This window comes from Halichoerus grypus, chromosome 2, assembly GCF_964656455.1.
Source record: "Halichoerus grypus chromosome 2, mHalGry1.hap1.1, whole genome shotgun sequence".
Lineage (NCBI taxonomy): Eukaryota > Metazoa > Chordata > Mammalia > Carnivora > Phocidae > Halichoerus > Halichoerus grypus.
This window is the reverse complement of record NC_135713.1, coordinates 27,024,814-27,047,221: the sequence shown is the minus strand read 5'-3', so window position 1 is coordinate 27,047,221 and position 22,408 is coordinate 27,024,814. Positions and strand designations below refer to the sequence as shown.

The following is a 22,408-nucleotide window of genomic DNA, read 5'->3' as shown; positions in this document are numbered from 1 at the left end:
AGAGGTAAGAAAACACCTGTTTGCAACACAGGAGATTCCATCTAGTAGTTCTAAGATGGCGTCTCATATATTACTATGCCCTGTGATTAATGTCAGTGGAACATTACAACATCCCAATCCAGGCAGGATTAGTAATGGCCCAGAACCTTCAGGAATGAAGGTTTTGGTCATCCCACAAGGTAAAGAACAATTACCAGGTGAGGTGTTTGTTAAAGGCAAGGGGAACCCAGAATAGGTAGTAGGAAAAGGTAGTTTAGAGCAGTTACAACCACATGACCACTTACAGAACTGAGGACTGTAACTGTCATGAGTATTTCCTCATTTTGTTATGAATACACTTGTCGTGTACATATGCACATATTAAGCAAATATCTTATTTTTCTTCTTTTATTCCCTTTTCATGTAACAGAAGACATATTGATGTTATATCAGTATTTAAGTATTGTTAACTTTACATCCTAGTTTTCAAGTTATGGGATATCAGAAGAGTAAACATCACTGAAGGACTTTATCTCTTCCAGGAAAGGGACTAGTACATTTCCAGTCGTACCCAGGGTAGTTATGCCATATTAGGCACAATTATATCTCTATTTGGAGATTAAGTATGTTTGAGGAGATGCATGTAAGGATCAAGTTGACAAGGAGTGGACTTGTCATGTTGAATTTTGTGTCAACTTGACCGTGCTAAGGGATGCCCAAATAGCTGATAAAACATTATTTCTGGAGTGTATCTGTGAGGGTGTCTCCAAGAGAAATTAGCATCTGAATCAGTAGACCGAGTAAAGAAGATCTGCCCTCACCAGTGTGAGTGGGCATCATTCCATCCATTGAGGGCTCAAAGCGAATTAAAAAAAAAAAAAAAAAAAAAGAAGAAGAAGAAGGGTGAAGTCTCTTTCACTAATCTTGAGCTGGGACGTCTATCTCCTGCCCTTGGACATCACACAGTTGTTTTAAATTCCCAGTCTGAGCATTCAAATATCCCTACTATATCTGAGTCTGGTCTCTTCAAAAACTGTGTGGTTTTTTAGGTTTGTTTTTTTGTTTGTTTGGGGGGTTTCTTTTGTTTTGTTTTTGCCTTTTACTTAAAATTGTTCTTGATAGGTGGACACGATGTGCTGGGTAAAATAAACTTTAAATAGGCCTCTAGTAATTGGTGGTAAGAGGTGGGGCTCGGGGGGAGAAAGCATTCTATAGTCCTATGACTAGCTCTCAGTGTTTTAGTGAGCCTGTGCTTCTGCACTGTGAACCTCACGAGTGCCTCTTGGTCCCTTTCTCCTTTAGGTGGGACAGGATGGCTAGAGTGGGCTGAAGTTGGGTATTTCCTTCCCCCAGGCTGGTTAGGCTCTGAAAAAACCCCCAGTAGCTTAGGCTCTGGTAAAATAGTGTCTTGAGGACAGACCTTGTTTAGCAGCAAGCTCTGGCATATTTTTAATTGGATATTTTCCCCCTCTCCCTGCTGGAAGCAAGAGGGCATTTTTCTCCATTTTCACTTTGAGAACCTGGTCAAGTTCCTGGAGGTAAATTTCATAAAACTGTGGAAACCCCCCCTATGACTGGGTATTTGGAATTTTTAACTCTCTGTCTTGCCCACACTGGGCTTCCAGAAATGTATCAGTTACAGGTCAGGTATTCCTACCCAGTACTGGTTCCTGTCGAGAGAGGTATCTGCTCAGGCAAACTGTGGTTCTCTGGATTCATCTGTCTCTCCAGTGTCGGGGGCAGTAGTTTGCCCTGTGACCTCAGTTCTCTGCCAGATCTAAGAAGAGCGGTTGAGTTTCCAGTTTGTTCAGCTTTTTACTTATTGTTCGGATGCAGTGACAACTTCCAAGCTCCTACATGCCAGACTAGAGACCTAAGTCTTTGCTTGTGTTTTAACGTTTATTTTTCAAAATTTTGGTCTGGATTCCTGGGATTACCCCTCTGCCTGCATAGCTTAGTGTTGACCCAAGTGACTGACTTAGAAAGAGGTTGTGCTCAAAAACCTTTACAGTGTATGTCTTCCATTGTCTATCGATTGATCTGTATGTAGATGGGGTGTGCATTCAAACTCTGCTGCATTTCAAGTCTCCTTTGCTTATTATTTTCCACATCTTCCCTGCACACGTATGTCGTTTCCCAGCAGGCTGGGGGCTTATGTGGCCTTTTCTTGGCTCTCTCATTTCCAGGTTCTTCCTGTTAACATTTCTGAGTGGCTTCGAACTCCTACAAACCAGCACAGCAACTTCAGGCTACCAAATACGCAGGTTTTCCCTCATTTTTTTTGAGGTTGCCACTTTTACCTGATGCATCTGTGGGGTTTTGCCATTGCTCTGAATTGAGTCTGATGCCTCTGCCACAGAGCTGCTGGTTCTCTCAGCCCCATTCTGATAAAATTGCTCTTCTTGTGGACTGAGCTGGGGCCGTGAGTGGGTAGGAGCAGCCTCAGGCCAAAAGGCCAAGAGGACTCTCTCTTTACCCAAGACTCTAGCAGTTTTTCAAGAATGCTTTGCAATTTGTTGTCTGCTTATTTATTTCCAGTGCCCTCAAATGATTGTTTTTGACCATTTTATTTAATTTGTGTGTGTGTGTGTGTGTGTGTGTGTGTTGAAAGGATCCACAGACCTCTTCACAAAGGCCGAGCTGGAAGTCTCTACCTTTGTTTACATTGTGATGTACATTCTGATGCAGTTTTACCTACTCTGCAAATTTGTCATGTTTATATATATACACACATATATAAAGTGTATGTAACTATAAACAAGAGTATTTTTTATGTCCTAAAAATGCAAGGTATTTTCTCCTTAATACTATTGTTTTTAACCCTTTTTATTTATAAAGTCTAATTCTTTTAAAGACCGCAGAATTCCCTCTCACTCATATCCCAAATATTCCTTTCACTCATTGATAAACATTTAGGTTGTTTCTAATTTTTTTTGTAATTACAAACAGTGCCACATTGAACATCCTTATACATGTTTCCTTTTGATTTTACTAGCTATTATCATGTTGTTTTGCAAATTTCATATCAATTTATACTATCACACCCACCGTCTATGAATGAGCAGAACTGTTTTCCCATAATCTGGCAAATGCTAGAGATTTTCATATTTAAAAAATTTTTACAGAGGATGGGTGAAAACTTGATTTTAAAGGTATGTATAGTTTTAAGATGTGTAACATTCTGTCAAATTACAGTTCAGAGAGTTTGTATCAAACTGCTCTCCCATCCAAGTACTAACCAGGCCCCACCCGGCTCAATCCTAAATGTTATCATTTTTTTGCAATGTTGACAATCTAATAGAAACTTGGTATCCTGGGCGCCTGGGTGGCTCAGTTGGTTAAGCGACTGCCTTCGGCTCAGGTCATGATCCTGGAGTCCCTGGATCGAGTCCCGCATCGGGCTCCCTGCTCGGCAGGGAGCCTGCTTCTCCCTATGACCCTCACCCCTCTCATGTGCTCTCTCTCTCTCTCATTCTCTCTGTCTCAAATAAATAAATAAAATCTTTAAAAAAAAAAAAAAAAAAAAAAAAGAAACTTGGTATCCTTGCTGTTTTATATTTCTTCATTATTACTATGATTGAAACTTTTCATGTGATTATTGGCCATTGTTTTCTTTATGTAATGCTCGGTCTTATTTTTTTCCCTATTTTTCTATTGTAAATGGAAATTTTAGCTCTTACATTTAAGACAATGATCCATTTTGAGTTAATGTTTGTGTATGTTTATGAAAGTGGGTTTTTTTTATTCTTTTTTCTTTTGGCATGCGAATACCATTGTTCCAACTGTTCCAAAACCATTGTTGAAAAGACTATTCTTTCCACACTGAACTATCTTAGCATCTTTGCCAAAAATTGGCCATATTTATACAGGTCTATTTCTGGACTCTCCATTGTGTTCCAGTGACACTGAACTCTCTTGATTACTGTTGCTTTATAATAAATCTTAAATCAGGTAGTATGATTTCTCCAATTATTTTATTTTTCAAAATTGTTTCAGCTGTTCTAATTTCTTTGCATTTCTATATAAATTTTAGAGTCAGCTTCTCTGTATTTACAAAAATTCCTGCTGGGATTTTGATTGTTAATTTGTGTTAAATCAATACATCAATTTTTATAGAAATGACAACTTTACTGTATGTCATCCAATCTATGAATACATTATGTCTCCATTTATTTAGGCCATCTCTGATTTCTTTGATGAGGGTTTTGTAGTTTTCAGCACCCAGATATTGTACATATTTTGTTAGATTTACACCTAACTGTTCCATTTGGGAAGAGGTGGCTATTGTAAGTTGTATTTCTAAAAATTTCAGTTTCCAGTTGTACACTGTTAATATATAGAAATATGACTGGGTTTTGTCTGTTGACCTTATATTCTGTGATCTTGCTAACCTTAAACTCAGTTATTAGTTCTAGGAGTTTTGTAGATTTCTTGGAATTTTCAACAGAAACGGCTGTATTGTTGCAAATGAGGACCATTTTCTTTCTTTTAAGCTGTATGTCTCAGGGGCGCCTGCCTGGCTCAGTCGGTAGAGCATGTGACTCTTGATCTTGGGGTCATGAATTCAAGCCCCACATCGGGTGTAGAGATAAATTTAAAAACAAGATCAATCAAGCTGTATGTCTTTTTCTTGCCTAGTGCACTGGCTAGGACTTCCAGTATTATGTTGACTAAAAGAAGTGAGAATGAACATCCTTGCCTTGTTCCTGATCTTAAGAGCAAAAAACTCACTCTTTCACCATTAAGCATGATGTTAGCTGTATTTTTTTGCACATGCCTTTTATCAGATTGAGGAAGTTCCCCTTCCATCATGAAAGTATGTTGCATTTTGTCACATGCTTCTTCTGCATCAGTTGATAAGATTATGTGCTTTTCATCTTTGGACTATTAATATGGTAGAGTACATTCATTCAGCTTTAAATACTGCACCAGCCTGATATTCTCAAGAAAAAAGCTCCCCTTGATCATGGTGTATTATTCAATTTTATACATTGCTATATATTTTCTTGAGGATTTTTTGCATTTATGTGCATGAAGGGCATTGTTTTATAGTTGTGTTTTGTTTTTTTCTTGTAGTGTCTTTGCCCAGTTTTGGTATCAGGGTGCTGCTAGCCTCATAAAATGGGCTGGGAAACGTTCCCTCCTCTTCAATTTTCCAGAAAAGATTATGTAGGATGGGTGTTAATCCTTCTTTAAATGTTAAGTAGAATTACCCAGTGACATCATTTGGACGTTGATATTTCTTTCTCAGAAAGTTAACTACAAATAGTTTTTTTAATAAGTAAGGCCCTATTTGAGTTATCTGTTCATTTTGGATTACATTGTTTGTTTTTCATTTTATTTATGGTATTTTGTGACAGACATAAGTTTTAGATCTTTTTATAATTAAACCTATCAACCTCTTCTTTTCTAGTATAACTTCACGTGCTCAGAAAGTTCTTCTTTCCTCCAATTTTTAATTTTAGGAATTTTGATTCCAGTGTTGAATTTCCTTCTGGATAATTTTCAGTTTTGATGTTAAAATGTGATCCATTTGGAATTTAGCGAATGATAGTAGGTAAAGATCCAAATCTTCTTTAAAGTTAAAAATTAGTATACAAGAAAAGAATAAGGTGGCCTTAGAATCTCCCAACTCTAGAAGCATAAAATTTTCTTATTTGAACAAAATTTTTACATATTCACATAAAGACTAAACATGTTATAACCATGAAGACTATTTAAAAAAAATTCAAACATATAGATGGAGTACAAATACTGTGAATATACACAAGAAAATTTTTTAAAGAAGCAAGATGATTAGCTAGAAAACACAGAATCAGGAAGTCTTCAATGAACATTTATGCTAAAGAAAACAATAATAAAAATATCAAATAACTTCTGAAAACTGAACAAAATTGTTTAATGACATGAGGAAATAGAAGAGTAGAAAAAAGTAGGATACAAAACTTTCCCTATAATTCTCTCTTCCTCTTCTTCTCTCTCTCTTTTTCATATATGACTAGAAAATAATGTACACCTAAATGGATTCCTTTTATAAGCAGAGAAAATCAACATTTTTAAATGTTTAAATCATATTCTTCACAAATCCCAAATTCCCCCTGATGGGCCACTGAATCCATTAGCGTCCATTAATCTGATCCAGCAGCTGAACAGGGCATGCAGTCCTTCCTCACCAGTTCTTTTGTGTCTCTCCCAAAACTACTCACTTCCCAAATGATGACCTTGCCTGAGAAAGGACTATTGCTGATGGGTTAATTCATGCCTTGGTTTTCCTCCAGAACCCCCCAGTACCTCACTTTTGAGTATAGGTCATGAAAATTCTAACTGCTACAAACATTCTCTCTTGTCAGCCAGAGGAAAAGTCAAGGAGGTTGAGAATGGAGGAGGAGGGGAGGAGGAGCCAATGTTTTTGTCTTTTATCACTGGATTTTCTCATCAACCGATATACCACAGGTCACATTCATAGCGTGTATGAGCTCTCTACTCTTTATGCAGGTGAATTCTGCTGAGGTTCTAAGGGAATAAAGGAAATAGAAATCAGGTGATTTTATTGGTTTTGATGTTCCAACTAATTTGCAGAGATATTGTGCTTAAATTCATGTGTAAACGATATTGTACAAAATGGCGTCCAGTCTAATTTTTCCATCACAGTCATGAATAGCTGATTATAATCCGTCCATATTGATAGACCATTGCCAGTGTGCTTCCCTCCCATGGGAAATGATGATAACTGCAAGCTACCCCCTCTACCTACCCCTGTGTTGGGCCTCTCCAGACATGGCATGAGCCTTGGCTAGTAACGCGCTTGCCTCTGCAGTTTGGGGGCTGACTTCGGTGAACAAAGAAACACAGATAGAATAGGCCTGGAATAGAGAAAAACAGATCAAGTAAGTACCCAAATGACAGTGTTTCACTGAGGATTTTCTAATCGTTCTCATGAAATTGCTGGTTGAGGGCTGTATGTACCTAATCACAGAGTTACAAGAGAGATGAGTTTGAGTCCCAGCTACTTCCTAGCTGTGAGTCTTGAGCAAGTCACTTCGCCTCACATGTAGAAGAAATATACAGCTTCCATTGATTAGGGTTTGGAAAAGATTAAATGAGATGATACATGCAGAGCACTGGGCATACATAGTACCATCACATGGTAAGTCCTCAATAAATATTAGCTATTATTTTTTTTTTAAGTTTCATAGCAAAATTACAATCACAACTTTAGCTCAGCCCCTCAAAGGTTCATTATCAAGGGAAGTCCAGGGGAGTTGAGCATGGATCCTAAAGCCACACTGCCTGGGTTCCTACCACAGCTCAGCTACTTATGACATCAGGCAAGTCACTAACTTCTTCAAATATAAAATAGGAATTTCAGAAAAGACTGTTGCAAACAGTTGCTGTAACGATTAAATGCATTAATACATGTAAAGTGTTTGGAATACCACCTAGAATGTCATAAGCATGAGAGAAGTGAAGATTTTATTACTATTATCATTCGCACTAAAATGGAAGGAGAAAAAAGAGAGAAACCATCTGGTCCACACCCACCAGCAAGAAAAAAATCACCCATGCTTCACAGTTCATGGGTCAAACACCATGAGGTATTTCAAGGAGCTCCAGCGATTATCAGACAACCCTATGGAGCTAACACAGTTCAGAGTTGTTAAGAGTATAGGCTCTGGGGGCTCAAATTTTCTAAGTTCAAATCCCTGCTCTCCTACTTCTTAGCTACACACTTCAGCTGAATTAGTTGTGACTCTTTATGCTTCGGTTTCCTCACCCGTAAAATGAGATAAAATAATAATAATGCCTCCACGGCATAGGGTTATTGCATGGATGAAATAACTACATCCTCAAGTGCACATAGTAAAAGCATTCCATAAATGTTAACTATTATTTGTTGTTGGGAATCACTGGTTTTATATTGATTTATCTATTCCGATCTGACCACTGCTTGCACAAAGTCTTGGACACAAAAACCAGACAGCTTTCTCTGTAAGCAGTGGACTCCCTGCTTACAGAGCAGCATCCCCTAACATTTTTCCACTGTATGATTCTAATAACTTTGGATCGTGGGATTATCTGCAATGTCTTTGCTATAGTATCAGCCTGTTTTCACATATACTGTTGAATTGCATTGCACGTGCAATAGCAACAAAATCAGCTATTTTGATCCACTTTTGACTTTGGGAGATACCTGAAGCCACAAGACGGTTCTCATTTGAGGAGAGAAAAGGTCAATTCAACAAGCAGTTTCAAGGGAAGTTCCAAGTACGTGATAGGTAAAAGTGCCCTACACTGTTTTCATTATAATAGACTCAACATTCCTTCCTGTTTTGTTTTGTCTTCCCCCGGGCATTTGTCAAATTAGTTACCTCCAAGTGAAACACCCTTTTGTCAGTTTAAGTTTAGACTTGTTGATACAAACAGCTAGGCTGGCCTAGAGGACAAATGACAGCATTACACCAAAATATCATGATTTTTTTCATTTAAAAAAAAGCCCTTTGTGTTTGCTAAAGACTTAAGTTTGGTTGCCCCTATGGCTTTTTTCCCTGGAGCAGACTCACTTGGTTACCTCTTCCTAGCACCCGCAGAAATGAGGGGAGGCCTTGTGGCGGGGGCGCACAAAATTTGGTCTCAGATCAGGTCAAAGAGCAGATACACCCACCATGAGTCAGTGTTCTCTGCCCATGTTGTTTAAGGTTGAGGAAGGGCTCTTGTGTGGATCTGGCAGGAAATCCATCCTATCACCTCATTCTTCTGAGAACCCCAAGCCTCCCTGGCCCTGGGAATATGGCCTGGGGCCAAATATGGCCTCTAGGCTAGGGCTCCAGCCAACTCACCAACCTGATGCAAGTACTGGATGGCCCGATCATGGTTCCTTCTCAGCTGCTCAATCTGAGCAATTTCCTCGTATAGACTGACCAGATCCAAAGTCTTATCACCCTTAGCAGCAATAACATCGCCAATTGCCTTTTCAAAGTATGCCAGAGCGAGGTTCAATCTGTGGATGGCCAAGGAGGCCCTATAAGAAGAAGGACAAAGATGCAAAGTCAGAGAGGCGCCTTACTTGTGCAGACAGAAAAGGAACTGATTCTAAGAACAAAATAATTTGGCCTTCATAGGCCAATCACCTCAGTGGCTAGCTAAAAAATCCAGTCTTGCTATAAACAAGCTCCTATTAACCTGCATTTCACCTACCAGATTCCACTGACTACCATTTACTTCCATTAATATAGCATGCTGTAGTCTAATTTTATTTAAAAAGCAAATGGAAAAAATGGCTTCCAGCAATTCACAAGGTGGGATAATTTACCCGTAAACACAGACTTTCTAGAATCAAAATAAAATTTTATTACTTCCGGATCCCTCTCTTTCAGACCAATGCAAAGTTATTGCTTTGTCTTGTTTGATTTAGTTTAGTTTATTCCTCCTCAGTTAAAAATGAGAGAGGAAAGAGAAAACAATGTAAATATCCCTTCCAAAAGGCAGTGGTTAAGTAAATTATGACAAGTGATACAATAAAATACTTCAGACTTTAAAAATCATGCTTCCTTTTTAGACTAAATAATATGGGGGAAAATTAAAAGTGTGCTAAGCTTAAAAAAGTGATACAAATGTACTTAAAATGGACCCCGACAGATCCATCTTCCTATCCATCTATGTATCTTTATCCAACTAAAATGTGTATCTATCTATCTATATCTATATTTAACTAAAATGTCCATAGCAGTTATGTTTGGGGGGTGAAATTAAAACTAACTTTTATTTTCTTCTTCATATCTGTATTTTCAAATCTTCCAAAACAAAATATAATTCTTAAAAATGAGAATAAAATAGCATCCCATTCAGGTTCATCCCTCTAGAGACAGTAAGATACAAGGAGAAGAACATGGTAGTTCAAAGCTGTTTCTCACAAGTTATTGGCTTTACAGTCAAATTCTAATAGCCTATATTTCCTTCCAAATAAAACAAGGGTAAGAATACCTACTTTACAAGGTTGTTGTGAAGATTCGATTAAAATTTATACATGAAATCACTTAACATACAGTGGATATACAATCACTATCACTCCCCCTCACCTCTTGCTTCCATCTTTGTATTCCCAAATTGAAAAAAAAAAATGTGTGTGTATAAAATTATTTTAGATAAGGCATTCTACAAGTTACAGTTTAACAATCAAGAGTACTGGCCCATTATCTGACAATTCTTTACCAAAAGATTTTGATCAATCAGACCACTATTGCCCTTGACCATAGTAGTAAAGGTTACAGAATGAAAATGCCTCCCATCAAGAGCCTGTAGGGAGATATCAGCCAAGTTGCCTGGCCTACACAATCACGCTTTATCTTCCCCCCACCTTTAAAACGAGAAAAGGGATTTGCCCTTAGTAGATATTTGTTCATTATGAAATGTAACTCGATGTGGTAAAGAAGGTGAGCTATGAGTTCAGATGCCCCATCTACGTGTTGGCTCCTCCACTTACTCTTTCTGTGCCTTAATTTTCTTATCTGTGAAATGAAAATAGAAATATCTACCTCATAGGCTTGTAATAGAGGATTGAATTAAATAAATTATGTGAAGCACTTAGACTAGTGTCTTGGATATAGTTATACCTAGTAAATGTTCCAACACTTAGAATAGTGCATGTACAAAATAGATACTAGATAAATACTGAAGAATGAATGAATGAAATATATACTAGAATTTATTCTGAGAAAGGAACAAGGCTATCTTTCACATAAGGCAAAAAACCTTAGCCACTGACCCATGTGACAGCAACAGACATTCACTAGACTCTAATTTATGGGCCTGTGGACTTACATCCATCGTTAGATTTAGCTCTGGGCATTCCAATACCTCCCCACCATTTCCCATTTGACTTCTAGATTCATGGTTAGAGCAGGCAGACATGACTCGTGTACTTCACTTACTTACCCTTCAGTCCCCTTTCTTACCATGTCAAGTGCTTACAGTTTTGGAAACAGATTGCTTTCAAGGATCTGAAGATATTTTATAAAAGTCTAGGGAATAGTAAACGTTTTATTATTCTTTTTTTCTTCCAATAATCTGATGGGCCCACTCTTGTATGTAAATATCGTGATTCTCTCTGAGGATACCTAACTCAACTGCAAAACAGCTAAGGCTTGTTCTGGCTTGAATAAATCCCATGTAATTGGTTACCATATGGAACAGAACTTTCCTTAAAAATGCACGTGCTGCACATAGCTTCCATGGGCCTCCAATAAACGGTCTTCACATAGTGTTCTTTCCTTGTCTTTTAAGATATCATACTTAATGACAGAAGTGGGTGGCGATTCAGAAAAAGACATACTTTGAGAGTAAGTGTGAGAGGCAGCTTAGGGCTAGGAGTCCGTGAGTTCAGACCACGGATCCAACCCTTAAAGCTTGTCACCGTGGACGGTCTGTTTAATCTCAGCCTGGCTTTCCCTGCCCTCTGTCTAATGAGACTCTAACTGTGCCAGCTACCTCAGTGGTGTTTTAGGATTAAAGGGTACCACACACAAAGCTCAGGCATGGGGTGTGCGTTTGGGAAACCCAAGCCTCTTTTACCATCATTTGAGGCTTGGGGTTTTTTTTTGCCATGAGTATTTTTTCTCCCCTTATATAAAGAGCACACAGAACAATCATGTAATTCCAGGCCTCATTCACAAAGCCTAAGCTTCTCAAAGCCCAGATCTTACCTGCCCAAAGCAATGGTCAGGTCTTTCTCGGAGACTTGGGATTTGCGAACAGTTCCCTTAAATAATTCTTTCAGCTCCTTCATGTTTCTCTCTGCCTTCTGCAGGTTGAAATAAGCCTCTCTGCCAGTGAAACAGTCAAGGAAAAGGCCAGGCACACAAACTCCCCCATTGCCCAGGGACAGCAGTTGATAAGCAAACCCCTTGGGAAAATGAAGCAGAATTTGAAAATGAGCACTTTACTGTGTTCTTAATTTTCCTTATATGTATGTCATCAAGAATTCTTTAGAAAGCGAACAAGAGCCCCAGGTTTCCCATGCCGGTAGCCTGAATCCAGGGCTGGGCTGGGTGGTGAGCATGGGGAGGCGTAACAGAAACTGCACCCGCTAGGCTACATTTCCTGTGGAGGCATCCACCGCCTGGCAAGAGCCATGCAGTTTTCCCATGTTGGTTCCTATGAATGGTAAAAGAGAGGAACTAAGTCTGCTGAAAGGGACTTTCTGGATCATTCAGAAAGTCCAAGCAGAGCAGGTTTTTGGCAAGAAGCAAACAGCAGGAAAGAAAATCCCCTTAATTCCCAAACTGCCTTCTATTTCCCACATTTTCAATAGCCCCTTCTAAGGGCATAACAGAGGAAGGCCACAGATCAGTTTTTGCAAGTTGAGCATCAAGATCAAAAGAGTAGAGAGAGGGGGATGTGTAAAGAGGAGAGAACTGGGGACCCATGGTCTCAAAGAAGACTCATGATTAATTTTTTTAATACGGAATGCTTTACACATGTGTGTGTCACCCCTGCGCAGAGGCCATGCTAATCTCTGTATCGTTCCAACTGTGTATATGATCATTCATGAACATGAAACGCCCTTAACAGTTCTCAAGTAGACATGGTACCAAAAGGCTGTCAACATCACAAGCTTTTCGCAGAGTAACAGTTCCCCCCTGGCGATAGAGAACTATTTCTTTTGTCTATTTTGCTTGGCCTCCAGCTTCATGGGCAGTATTCTCAACAGCATTTCAGAAAAACAAAAATGATCAAGAGTCCATTAAATCAGAGGTTTTTGGCTGCATGTTACAATCACCTGGGGGACTTTCTAAAAATCTCAATAAACAGATGCACCCCCAGACCTCCTAAATTAAAATCTCTGGGGTGGGACCCAAACAGCAATAATTTTTAAAGCTCCCAGGGGATTACATGTGCAGCCTCGTTTGACCGACAGTGCTTTGGATTACCACGCACCCGTTCTCCCTCTTCCTGACATCGGCTGCGTCCTCACTGCTAACGCTGACCTTCTCGGGGTGCTCGATGAAGGGCGGCAGACGCCGAAAACTTTTCCTTTCTTTTTTTTTTTTTTTTTAAGATTTTATCTATTTATTTGAGAGAGAGAGAATGAGAGAGAGAGAGCACAAGAGGGGAGGGTCAGAGGGAGAAGCAGACTCCCTGCTAAGCAGGGAGCCCGATGTGGGACTCGATCCTGGGACTCTAGGATCATGACCTGAGCCGAAGGCAGTCGCTTAACCGACTGAGCCACCCAGGCGCCCTAGACGCCGAAAACTTTTCAACTGGCAGGGGATGTGTCACCAGTGAGATCCCTCCCAGGGCTGGACTCAGAGTTCCTATGAATAGACAGAGGAGGAACATTCCTACCTTTATAAATGGAGATGAGAAGCTGGGGGGCGGGGGGTGCCTGTCTGTCTCAACAGAGCCTTGAAGCCTGGGTAGATCTCCCCGGCTCCTGTGTGAGACAGTCCATCCGGCAGGCCCAGGTGGCCCCAGGCCCCAATCACCAGACCCCACTAGGAAGGGAAGGATATCGGTTCTGTAGGAGCCAGGCCACCCCCAGGGTGTAGTACAGCATGACCAGGGCTTCCAGGATTTCCTTCTTCTCTTTGTTTGAGGTCCTGCTTCCCTTCCAGGTCAGCAGCGTGTTCTTGGCAGACTCGGCATGTTTCTTGGCCTGAGCCGGGAGGCCTGGGGAGGTTTGAGGGTGGGTGGCAAGATGAAAAACATTAAAGAGTCATGTTGCAGTCGAAGACATTTCTGGGAGGAAATAGGTGGATCGTGTGGTTGTCATATGGTCTATAGTATTAGTTTCCAGAGCTGGCGGCGCATCAGAATTATCTGGAATGCTTGTAGAGAATATAGATTCCTGGGTCCCACCCCAGCCCTACTGAGTTGGAATCTCCAGAGAAAGGGAGTCCAGGAATCTATATTTTTAATTAATTCCACAAGTGCTGCTTACACAGCCATCACAGCATTAATCTGGGGGCCTCTGTCTGGAAATCATTGATAGAGACAGGAGTAGAAGCTGAGTATCCTGTTGCCAAATCTGCCACCAATGCCGTGTGACCTTTTCAACCCACAAAGCTTCTCCATTCTCTAAATGTAAAATGACAATGATTATAGAAGCTGCCCCTTTACCAAATACCTGGAGATTGTCCAGGAACAAACGAGGTTATGCCACAGAGCGCTATGCTTTGAGCTTTCTGGAAAAGGCATTCTAAAAATACAAGGGCTTATGAATACAATTACTTCCATCTGGGGATTTTTTTTTCAATCCAAGATGAGGCTGGTTATACTAATTGGTCACACACACACACACACACACACAGGCACAGAATCCAATTCCTAAATGCAGTGAGGCGCCTCACCAAGAAGACAAAGGGAATACCAAACTCCATCCAGAAAGAACTTGCACTATGTTTCTCCTTGTTTTCTAACTAAAGGCTGGAGTTCCTGGCACCCACTGGAACTGCTATTTGTCCAGTTAGTTAACAGAGGTAGACTTGGCAACTTTCAATTTCTAGACCTCGTTCTTCATCTTCCAACCTAGCTCATATCTAGGGATCCCTGATGGGACAAGAGAAACCCTGGGGAAAAAAGAGAAAGGTCAGCAGAGAGCTCCTTATCCTAGGAGTTCTCCACTCTACTGGAGACTGCCATGGCTGGTGTTCTGGTCCAGCTCTCCTCTCTGCAGGTGGGTAAACATATTCACTCCTGTCAGGTAGACCCGCTGTGCCCCTAATTCTCACTTCACACCCCCAGCCCTCAGTCTGCTCCACTTTTGGCCTTTGGAACCTGGCTTCTCAGTACAGGTATAGTCAGTGGCCATAAAGATGACTTGAAGCTTGAGGCCTGCGGCCCTCCTATATTCCAGATGTGCAGGACCTCCTTAATGAGCTGCCACAAGGGCGGGGGTGTGGGGGGAAGGTGGAGGGGAGAACAGAGCTTCTCTGGGGGAGGCCTACAAGTGACCTGGGAGCCAGGAAGTCCTCGTAGAATACTCAGAGATGCCTGTCCATAGGTCTTAGCTCAAGAGAAAAATGGGGGTCTGTGGCAAAAGAGAGGGCTGTGTCCCAAGTTACCAGGTAACAGCACTCTCAGACTGCACTGTGTACCATAAACACCTTCCTAAAATGCAGATTCCTTGGCCTTGCTTCCAGGAGTTGTGGTTCCTGGGTTCTGAGGTGAGGATGGAGGATTCGCATTTATAACAACCATCCTAGGTGATAATCTGATGCAAGCTGTCTAAGGACGACACTTGGAGAAGCATTTAGTAAAATCTTTATACAAGAGGTAGGCTCATCTTATTTTTGAAGAGTAGGTAGTTTGACTGATACAGAAGGATGAGGAGGGGTTTCCACTTGGGGTAAATAGCCTGAGGCCATAAAGACAGAATAAGCAAAAACTGCTTATTCTGTGACACACACACACACACACACTGGTGGGATGGGGTAGGGGTATGTAGGAGTGTCAAGGCAGTAAGGAGACCAGCCTGACTGAAGGGGAGGTTTAATGTAAAGACACATAAGGTATGAATTGGATAAGTAAAATGGAATCTTGGGGGCACCTGGGTGGCTCAGTCGGTTAAGCGTCTGCCTTCAGCTCGGGTCATGATCTCGGGGTCCCGGAATCAAGCCCTGTGCAGGGCTCCCTGCTCAGTGGGCAGTCGGCTTCTCCCTCTCCTTCTGCCCCGCCCCCCCCCCCCACTGGCTCATGCTCTCTCTGTGTCTCTCAAATGAATAAATAAAATCTTTAAAAATAAAATAAAATGGAGTCTCAGATGCCAAGTGAGGAGGTTGGATTTGATCTGTTAGGTAATGGGGAGTCTTTATAGGTCTTGAGGAAGGGAGCAGCAACTGAAAAGTCTGCCAAGGACATCAGACCAAGAAAATAAGACAGGAAACTGAGAAAGTCTTTTTATCACATAGGCTGTTTCCCACAACCAGGTGGGCCCTTGGGAGTGTGTCAGTAAGAAGTGCAGGAATCTAATCTAGATGCTTCCCTTGGTCCATAGGAAGGAAAAAAGTGAATCTGGCTGAGCCACTGAAAACCACCCCTGAATCAGCACAATGCTGCTTCTGGGCTCCTGAATGGAAAACAAATGAGAAAGCTGTCCTGAGGCTTTGCCAGTCTGCCCTGCCACCTCCCCCCCACCAAGTGCCCAGTGCTGGGCTGTGAAACCCCCAGAGGAACACTTTTCCTCTAAGCTCAGCAGCTAATGAATTATATGGTTCCTTGTCTCCACTTTATCATGCCCCACACCTTGGTCCTTCCGATGAAAAAGCTGAACGTAAGCAAACTGAACTAGGATCTCGATTGAAGATGGCTCATTAAACTTTGAAGTCAGCCTTAAAGGAAAAAAGCCATTCCTTTACTGTTCCCAGAATCCACTCTTGTCTCCAAAGTGGGGGACATGTAGCCCCTACAGCATGCAAGATGCCATAATGGTGTGGGGAAAAAAAAGACAAAAATTTCTTTATTTTAAATGTTTTTTGTTTTTATGAATATTTATAATATTACATAATAGATTAATACCACTGTACCTAATTCATAATAAATACACATATATGCAGTTTGCTCAAATTTTCTGAAGTGATAAGGGAGCTAATTCTCACGGGTTTAGAGATCACTGCTCTAAACAATGTTTTCCAACCTTTTCAAGTAGGAAAGAGCTCTTTTTATGTTTCAAAAAACCCCTCACTTTGTGATATTTTTATGGCACTTCCTACATGAGAAAATTCATGACGACAGAAAATACTATGAATCAGTATCAGTAATAATTTGAAATAGATTTGCACTGTATTAATTTCAAGAACACCCTCTCTCATGTAAAGAGAACATGGCATATATGTATATATACGAGTCTCACGTTAAGGGTCTCTGGAGGAAGCTTGTAGAGCTGTGATCTCATTCCCTAACTCCAAGCCCCACCTCCCCAGCTCCAGTGTCAACTCTGAGAGCCAAGTCATTTTCCTTTATTTGCCCTTCGCCCAAGCCAAGGACACCATCCTTCTCCCTGCGCCAACAGTGCAGCAATCACAGAGGTAAAAATCAGACCTGCTCCTGGAGCCTGAGATTCAGAAATTACAGGCAACTACTAATGAACCGGAAACTGGGCCCCGGTATCGTCCAGGAAAACATATCAAATCATTTTGCTTTAGTTTGGGATGTGATTCCACCACTGACAACTGTTACCCTGACTCAGGCCGGAGAGAATCTGCTCGGAGATACCCAGTCTTCGGAGTTGCTGCTGTCACCTTTGATCAACTCTATTTAACAAGTTCGTGTGGACAGCGATTACGAGCAGGGCCTCGAGCCAGACTTCCCAGATACCGATCTTGCCTTAGCCGTTTCCTACCTGTGGCCTTCAGCAAGTTACTTCATCTATCTGTGCCATGGTTTATTCACCTGTAAAACGGTAATGAAAATACTTTCTACCCTGTAGTGTTATAGTAAGGATTGATTTAATTAATTTGTGAAAAAGCAACTAGTGCCTGGCACATAGGAATGAAATGAGTGAATAAATATTAGCCATCATCATCATCATCGTTATTTTACTACTGCTACTACTACCACCAGGGGCCATTCTCCTAAGCAATTTATTATATTTGTCCTTACTCTGGACCTTTGTCATAGAGCTGCTTACAGAATCTCTGCAAAAGGCTGCATTCTCAAATGCAACGTCATTGCTGGCAGGCATTAATGGTTTGCTGCAGTTCGGCTCACCCGGTTCTTATCATTCCCTGTTATTTCTGTACAGTTTTGGTTTTTTCAACCAATGGGACAGGAAAGGTAGGATTCATGACTTACGCTTCTTTTTTCTGTATTTTGCAACACTTATAATAGAGCCCGGGATCCCTAGAAAGTTCCCAGTAATAACAGGCTGACTCATTTATTGCTTCATTAATAATAGGCAATAAATCAGGAAACATGTCACTATATTCTCCTTCCTGGACTCTTGGACAGCAGTCCGGCAATAGGTGACAAAGCACCTGTTGTTGGGTGGCTTTCCTCGCTCAGCCGCTGAAGCACTGGGCTCATTCGGGCCACCATCACCGAGTCCCACTTCCCGTCCCTTCCTCTGGTTTGCCAAGCAGCAACCTCTACACCCTGCTTTGCAAAGGCCCCGTGTTCTCTCGTGTTATTGACTCCTGAACCCTGTTTCATCAATTGCTCTATTTCTTAAAACCTCCAAACTCTCTCTCAAAAGGGCTCCTTCCTCACTGCCTAAGCTCTGTCTCAGTCTCCTCTTCTAAAATTATCTTCATGTGACTTTTCTACCTTCACCAGTGACCTCTTTTCCCTCATTCCTTTCAATACGTAGTAAGTAGCCCACGAAGTCTGGCCTCCTCCCCCGCTCCCTTCCTTCACGCCTGGATCCAGCTTCTGCTCCAACTGCCCTGCACAAACTCTTCTGCTGAGGCCCCCAAAGATCTGCTACTAAATAAATCCAGTCATGGTTTCTCAGTCAGACGCTCTTAGCTGCTTGGCTTCTCTTCTTGGCCCTGAGGACACTGCACCTACTCAGTTCTCCTTTATAAACCTTCTCTCATTGCTTCTTTGCTACCTCTTTCCAAGGGTCCTTTGTTCCCTTCTCCAAGGGTCTTTCAGTTTCTTCCTTTTCTTCTCTCTCTCCCTCTCAGAAGTCCTAACAATCCCTAGTACGTCCACCTTGGCCTCCATGCTTATAATTTCCCATTTCCCCTCCCCAGTTCTGCTCTTAAATATTCCTCCGTGCATACGATACTCCTCCTGTCCTCCCAAGTTCTAGTCCCAAATTTCCAAGCACCAAGTGAAAATGTGCTTGTGGATTTCTCTATTGCAATTCAAAATCACCAAAACCTGGACCCTCCGTTCCTCTCCCCAGTGCGCTCCCCTTCCTGCCCAGTGTTTCTATGGCGCTCACAGGGGTCTGACCTTCAAGGTCATTGTTGGGCCTCACTTTTCTTCAACCCCAAATCGAACATCAGGTCCTGCCAATTCTTCCTTCACAGTCTTTTTTTAAAAAAGGTTATTTGGGAATAGGTAATACATTTCCATGGCTCTAAAGTTAAAATTCTATGACAAGGTCAACGTTGAGGGGGTCTCACTTCCACTCTTGTTCCCTCTCACTGTAAGGCCCCCCTAGGTAACTTGTTTTTGCTTCTGTCTTGTGTATCCTTCAGTGTTTCTTTATGTGACTACAAGCACAGATTCTCTCCCCTTCTTTCTTACACAAAATGAGGCATATTAAACACCATACTGTGTTGTATATTCTCTTTTGCCTGAAGATGCATCCAGCAGTTTTTCCCCTAGTAGTATATAGCGCTTCCTCATGCCCTTTTTAAAGCCGCATATAACCTGCTGTGGGTTATTAGTCCTCTGGTAATGCGGACGCTGGTTATAAACAATGCAGCAAAGAATGATCTTTTTTTTTTTTTTTTAAGATTTTATTTATTTATTTGACAGAGAGAGAGAGAGAGAGAGAGAACAGGAACACAAGCAGGGGGAGTGGGAGAGGGAGAAGCAGGCTTCCTGCCAAGCAGGGAGCCCGATGCGGGGCTCGATCCCAGGACCTTGGGATCATGACCTGAGCCGAAGGCAGATGCTTAATGACTGAGCCACCCAGGAGCCCTGCAAAGAATGATCTTATCCTTGTTCTTTTATAAGTGTGTACTTAAGAAAAACTCCCAGAAAGATAAAAGATGAATGTATCTGTCCTTCAGAGATTCTTAAATCCTTACCTTCTCACTCATTCCATTTGTCACCAGCACAGTGTTACATCTAGATCACCAGATAGCTTCCCTGCTGGCTATCATTGCTAGATTAACCTTTGCCCAATCACTCTTGGATGGATTCATCTGCCTGCTGGAAAATCTCCAGTCATCCTCCTTGTCTACCAAATAAATCACAAACTCCTTAGCCTGTATATAAAACCCACCGTGGTCTGCCAATGTACCCTCCTTTTCGGGTTCCTCTTAACAGTCTGCCCTGGCTAGACAGCCTGCCCACTGCTTTCTAGATACCCGTTGTGCTCTCATCCCTCCAGGCCTTGTTCTTCACCAGAAGTGCTCACCCCTTCTGTCTACCTGAACCCTGCCCCTTCTTTAAGGGTCTTCTTGAATGGCACTTCCCGCCTGAGTCTATCACTTACCACCTCAGCCAGAAATAATTCCACCCGACTTCCCCAAAGCCCTGTATTTAAGTCAATTACATGGCGTTTGCCTTATGGTGCCTTCTACCATGTCTGTATGTAGCTCACCTTCCACACGATGTTGTGACTTCTTTGAAGGCAAACACTGTGCCTTCTGTATGTTTTATTTCCCAAAGTGCTCTTTATGGTTTTGCAAATATATAAGTCCCTCAGTAAATACTCCCTGGAAGACCGTTTATTAAGAGAAATCAGCCTTTTGGCTTGACCCCCACCCCCAGGGCTGGAAAAGGCTCGCAGGGAAATGAGGCAAGAAGGTCTGATGGCTATAAAACACACACACGCACAGCGAGGCATGAACGCGCACAGACGCATCCATCCCGCCTACACAGAAGGCCGGCTCATAAATTCTGCCCATTTTAAAGAACTTGAGGATTAATGACAACAAAACTAAGTGGAACTCGGCAAGCACTTCACTCCTCTTGGAGGTTTGTGATTTTTCAAGGCTTAGGTTGTTTTATTCCATGGACCACAGACTTTAAAAAAAGTTACAGGGAAAGACTGGGTAAGTACTATAGCTGAAATAAGAGGTTATTCTCAAGAAAAGGTCACGATCATAATCTACTCTGGAAAAACGCTACATTAGGTTTCACAAAGTCTGGCTTCAAGGGTGCCTGGGTGCTTCCCTCAGTCGTTAAGCGTCTGCCTTCGGCTCAGGTCATGATCTCAGGGTCCTGGGATCGAGCCCCACGTCGGGCTCCCTGCTCAGTGGGGAGTCTGCTTCTCCCTCTCCCTCTGCTTGCTGCTTCCCTATTTGTGCTCTCTCTGTCAAATAAATAAATAAAATCTTTAAACAAAACAAAACAAAACAAAAACCTTTGTACTCTATAATCCCCAAATAGCAAGGTCTGTATCATTAGATAAAAAAGAAAGAAAAGAAAGAAAGTCTGGGATCAAGGGTGGATACTGTTCTATTACGTAGGCATTTTGTCTCATCAGGACATTGTTTTTCCCATCTAGAAAAAACAAACAAATCTTCCTGCAAAAGGAAAACATTTTTTCCCCTCCAACATACCACCCCAACTGTGGTTCTCCACTTGTGTGGCAGGAAGAACTGTGAATCAGAGAAAAAAGGATGGTGTTCTCATCATCTTCTGTGATATAACCTGTTTACCTATCTTGACCCAACTTGGAATCTAACTGGAAAAGTAAAACTCAGAGTCCATTAGTGATTGTTCATGGAACAGGTTGATTTCAGAAGATGAGGACCAACTTCCTTCCACAGACGTACCACGATAATCTCTCCATACTCAGGGAGGCAGCCTCTGGCCCGGCCCAGGCTCAGGCCGGTGTACCCCCAAAAAACTCGCGGTGCCTTCTCCAGTTCAAGCTGCCATCACTGCAAGGCTCAAGTTCAGCAAAAATCTCCTAGGCAGCCTCGCTTGGGCTCTCTTGGGGCCCAAGAAGTGTACTTGTCAATGCCAAACCAAGCACCCATGATTTGCCAACTATCAAATCCACAGGTCTCTCTTCAGCCTTCACGTCATCTGAACTCTCTCTGAAACTGCTGGAACCACACTGCACTTCTTTTTGAAACCCCTTCTCTTCCCTGACACGGCCCCTCCTGATTCTTCTATTTCCTCTGCTGGCTCTGCTTCCATGGCCTTCCCGATGCTCTCATTCTCGCCTCTTCTCTCCTCTGCCCTCTTTCTCTCTCTACTTTTGCTGATGAAGTTCATCCACTCTTATGGCCTCAACTTGCCCCTATGTGTGGATCCCTCCCAAACTGACATCCTTCCCCAGCTCTGGCTCCACTTTCCACTTTTCCTACCGAATATCTTACCATGATGCTCCATGGCCACCTCCCACCGCCAATGATCTGGCCTGTCTGAAACCAAACTCAGCAGCTTCTCCCCCCTGCTCCCCCATCAGCCTCCTCTTCCTCTTTAGCTCCCTATTTCAGCTACCCATCCAGGTCAAGCCCTATTCCACCCAGCTCTTCCCTCAGCTTCCCATCCCATATGTAATTGCCCACTACATGTCACCAATTCTGTGTGTCCTTTCTGCCACATTCCAACTGCCATAGCCAATGCCTTCAGCGACTCTTGTCTGGCAGGATAACGGCCCAACTGCTCTGCACCTCTACTTTTTCTATCAGACCAACCCATCCTCCAGAGTTTCTCACTTCACAACATAAGCTCGATTATGTCACCACCTCACTCAAAATCTTTTAATAACTCCCCAAATTCCTTGATACCTGGGCCCAAATTAACTTTCCGGTCCCATTGCCAGGCAAGACCCGTCTGTCCTGAGATGTCTTCT

At 42.1% G+C, this 22,408-nt stretch overlaps 1 protein-coding gene and 1 non-coding gene across 2 annotated transcripts in view; both read right to left on the bottom strand.

The window, feature by feature from the left end:
• TTC23L (tetratricopeptide repeat domain 23 like) overlaps window positions 1–22,408 on the bottom strand; it is a 42,373-nt gene that overhangs the window by 10,921 nt on the left and 9,044 nt on the right. Inside the window, exons 5-8 of the mRNA XM_078066621.1 lie at window positions 13,488–13,644; window positions 11,679–11,804; window positions 8,821–8,998; window positions 6,734–6,842 (exon numbers count right to left, since the gene is read on the bottom strand). Of these exons, the coding sequence (XP_077922747.1) occupies window positions 6,734–6,842; window positions 8,821–8,998; window positions 11,679–11,804; window positions 13,488–13,644 (570 nt within the window). The remainder of the gene's footprint in view (window positions 1–6,733; window positions 6,843–8,820; window positions 8,999–11,678; window positions 11,805–13,487; window positions 13,645–22,408) is intronic.
• Window positions 12,431–12,533, bottom strand: LOC118545309 (U6 spliceosomal RNA). The gene has a single exon (XR_004922041.1). It is a non-coding gene; the product is annotated as a U6 spliceosomal RNA (small nuclear RNA).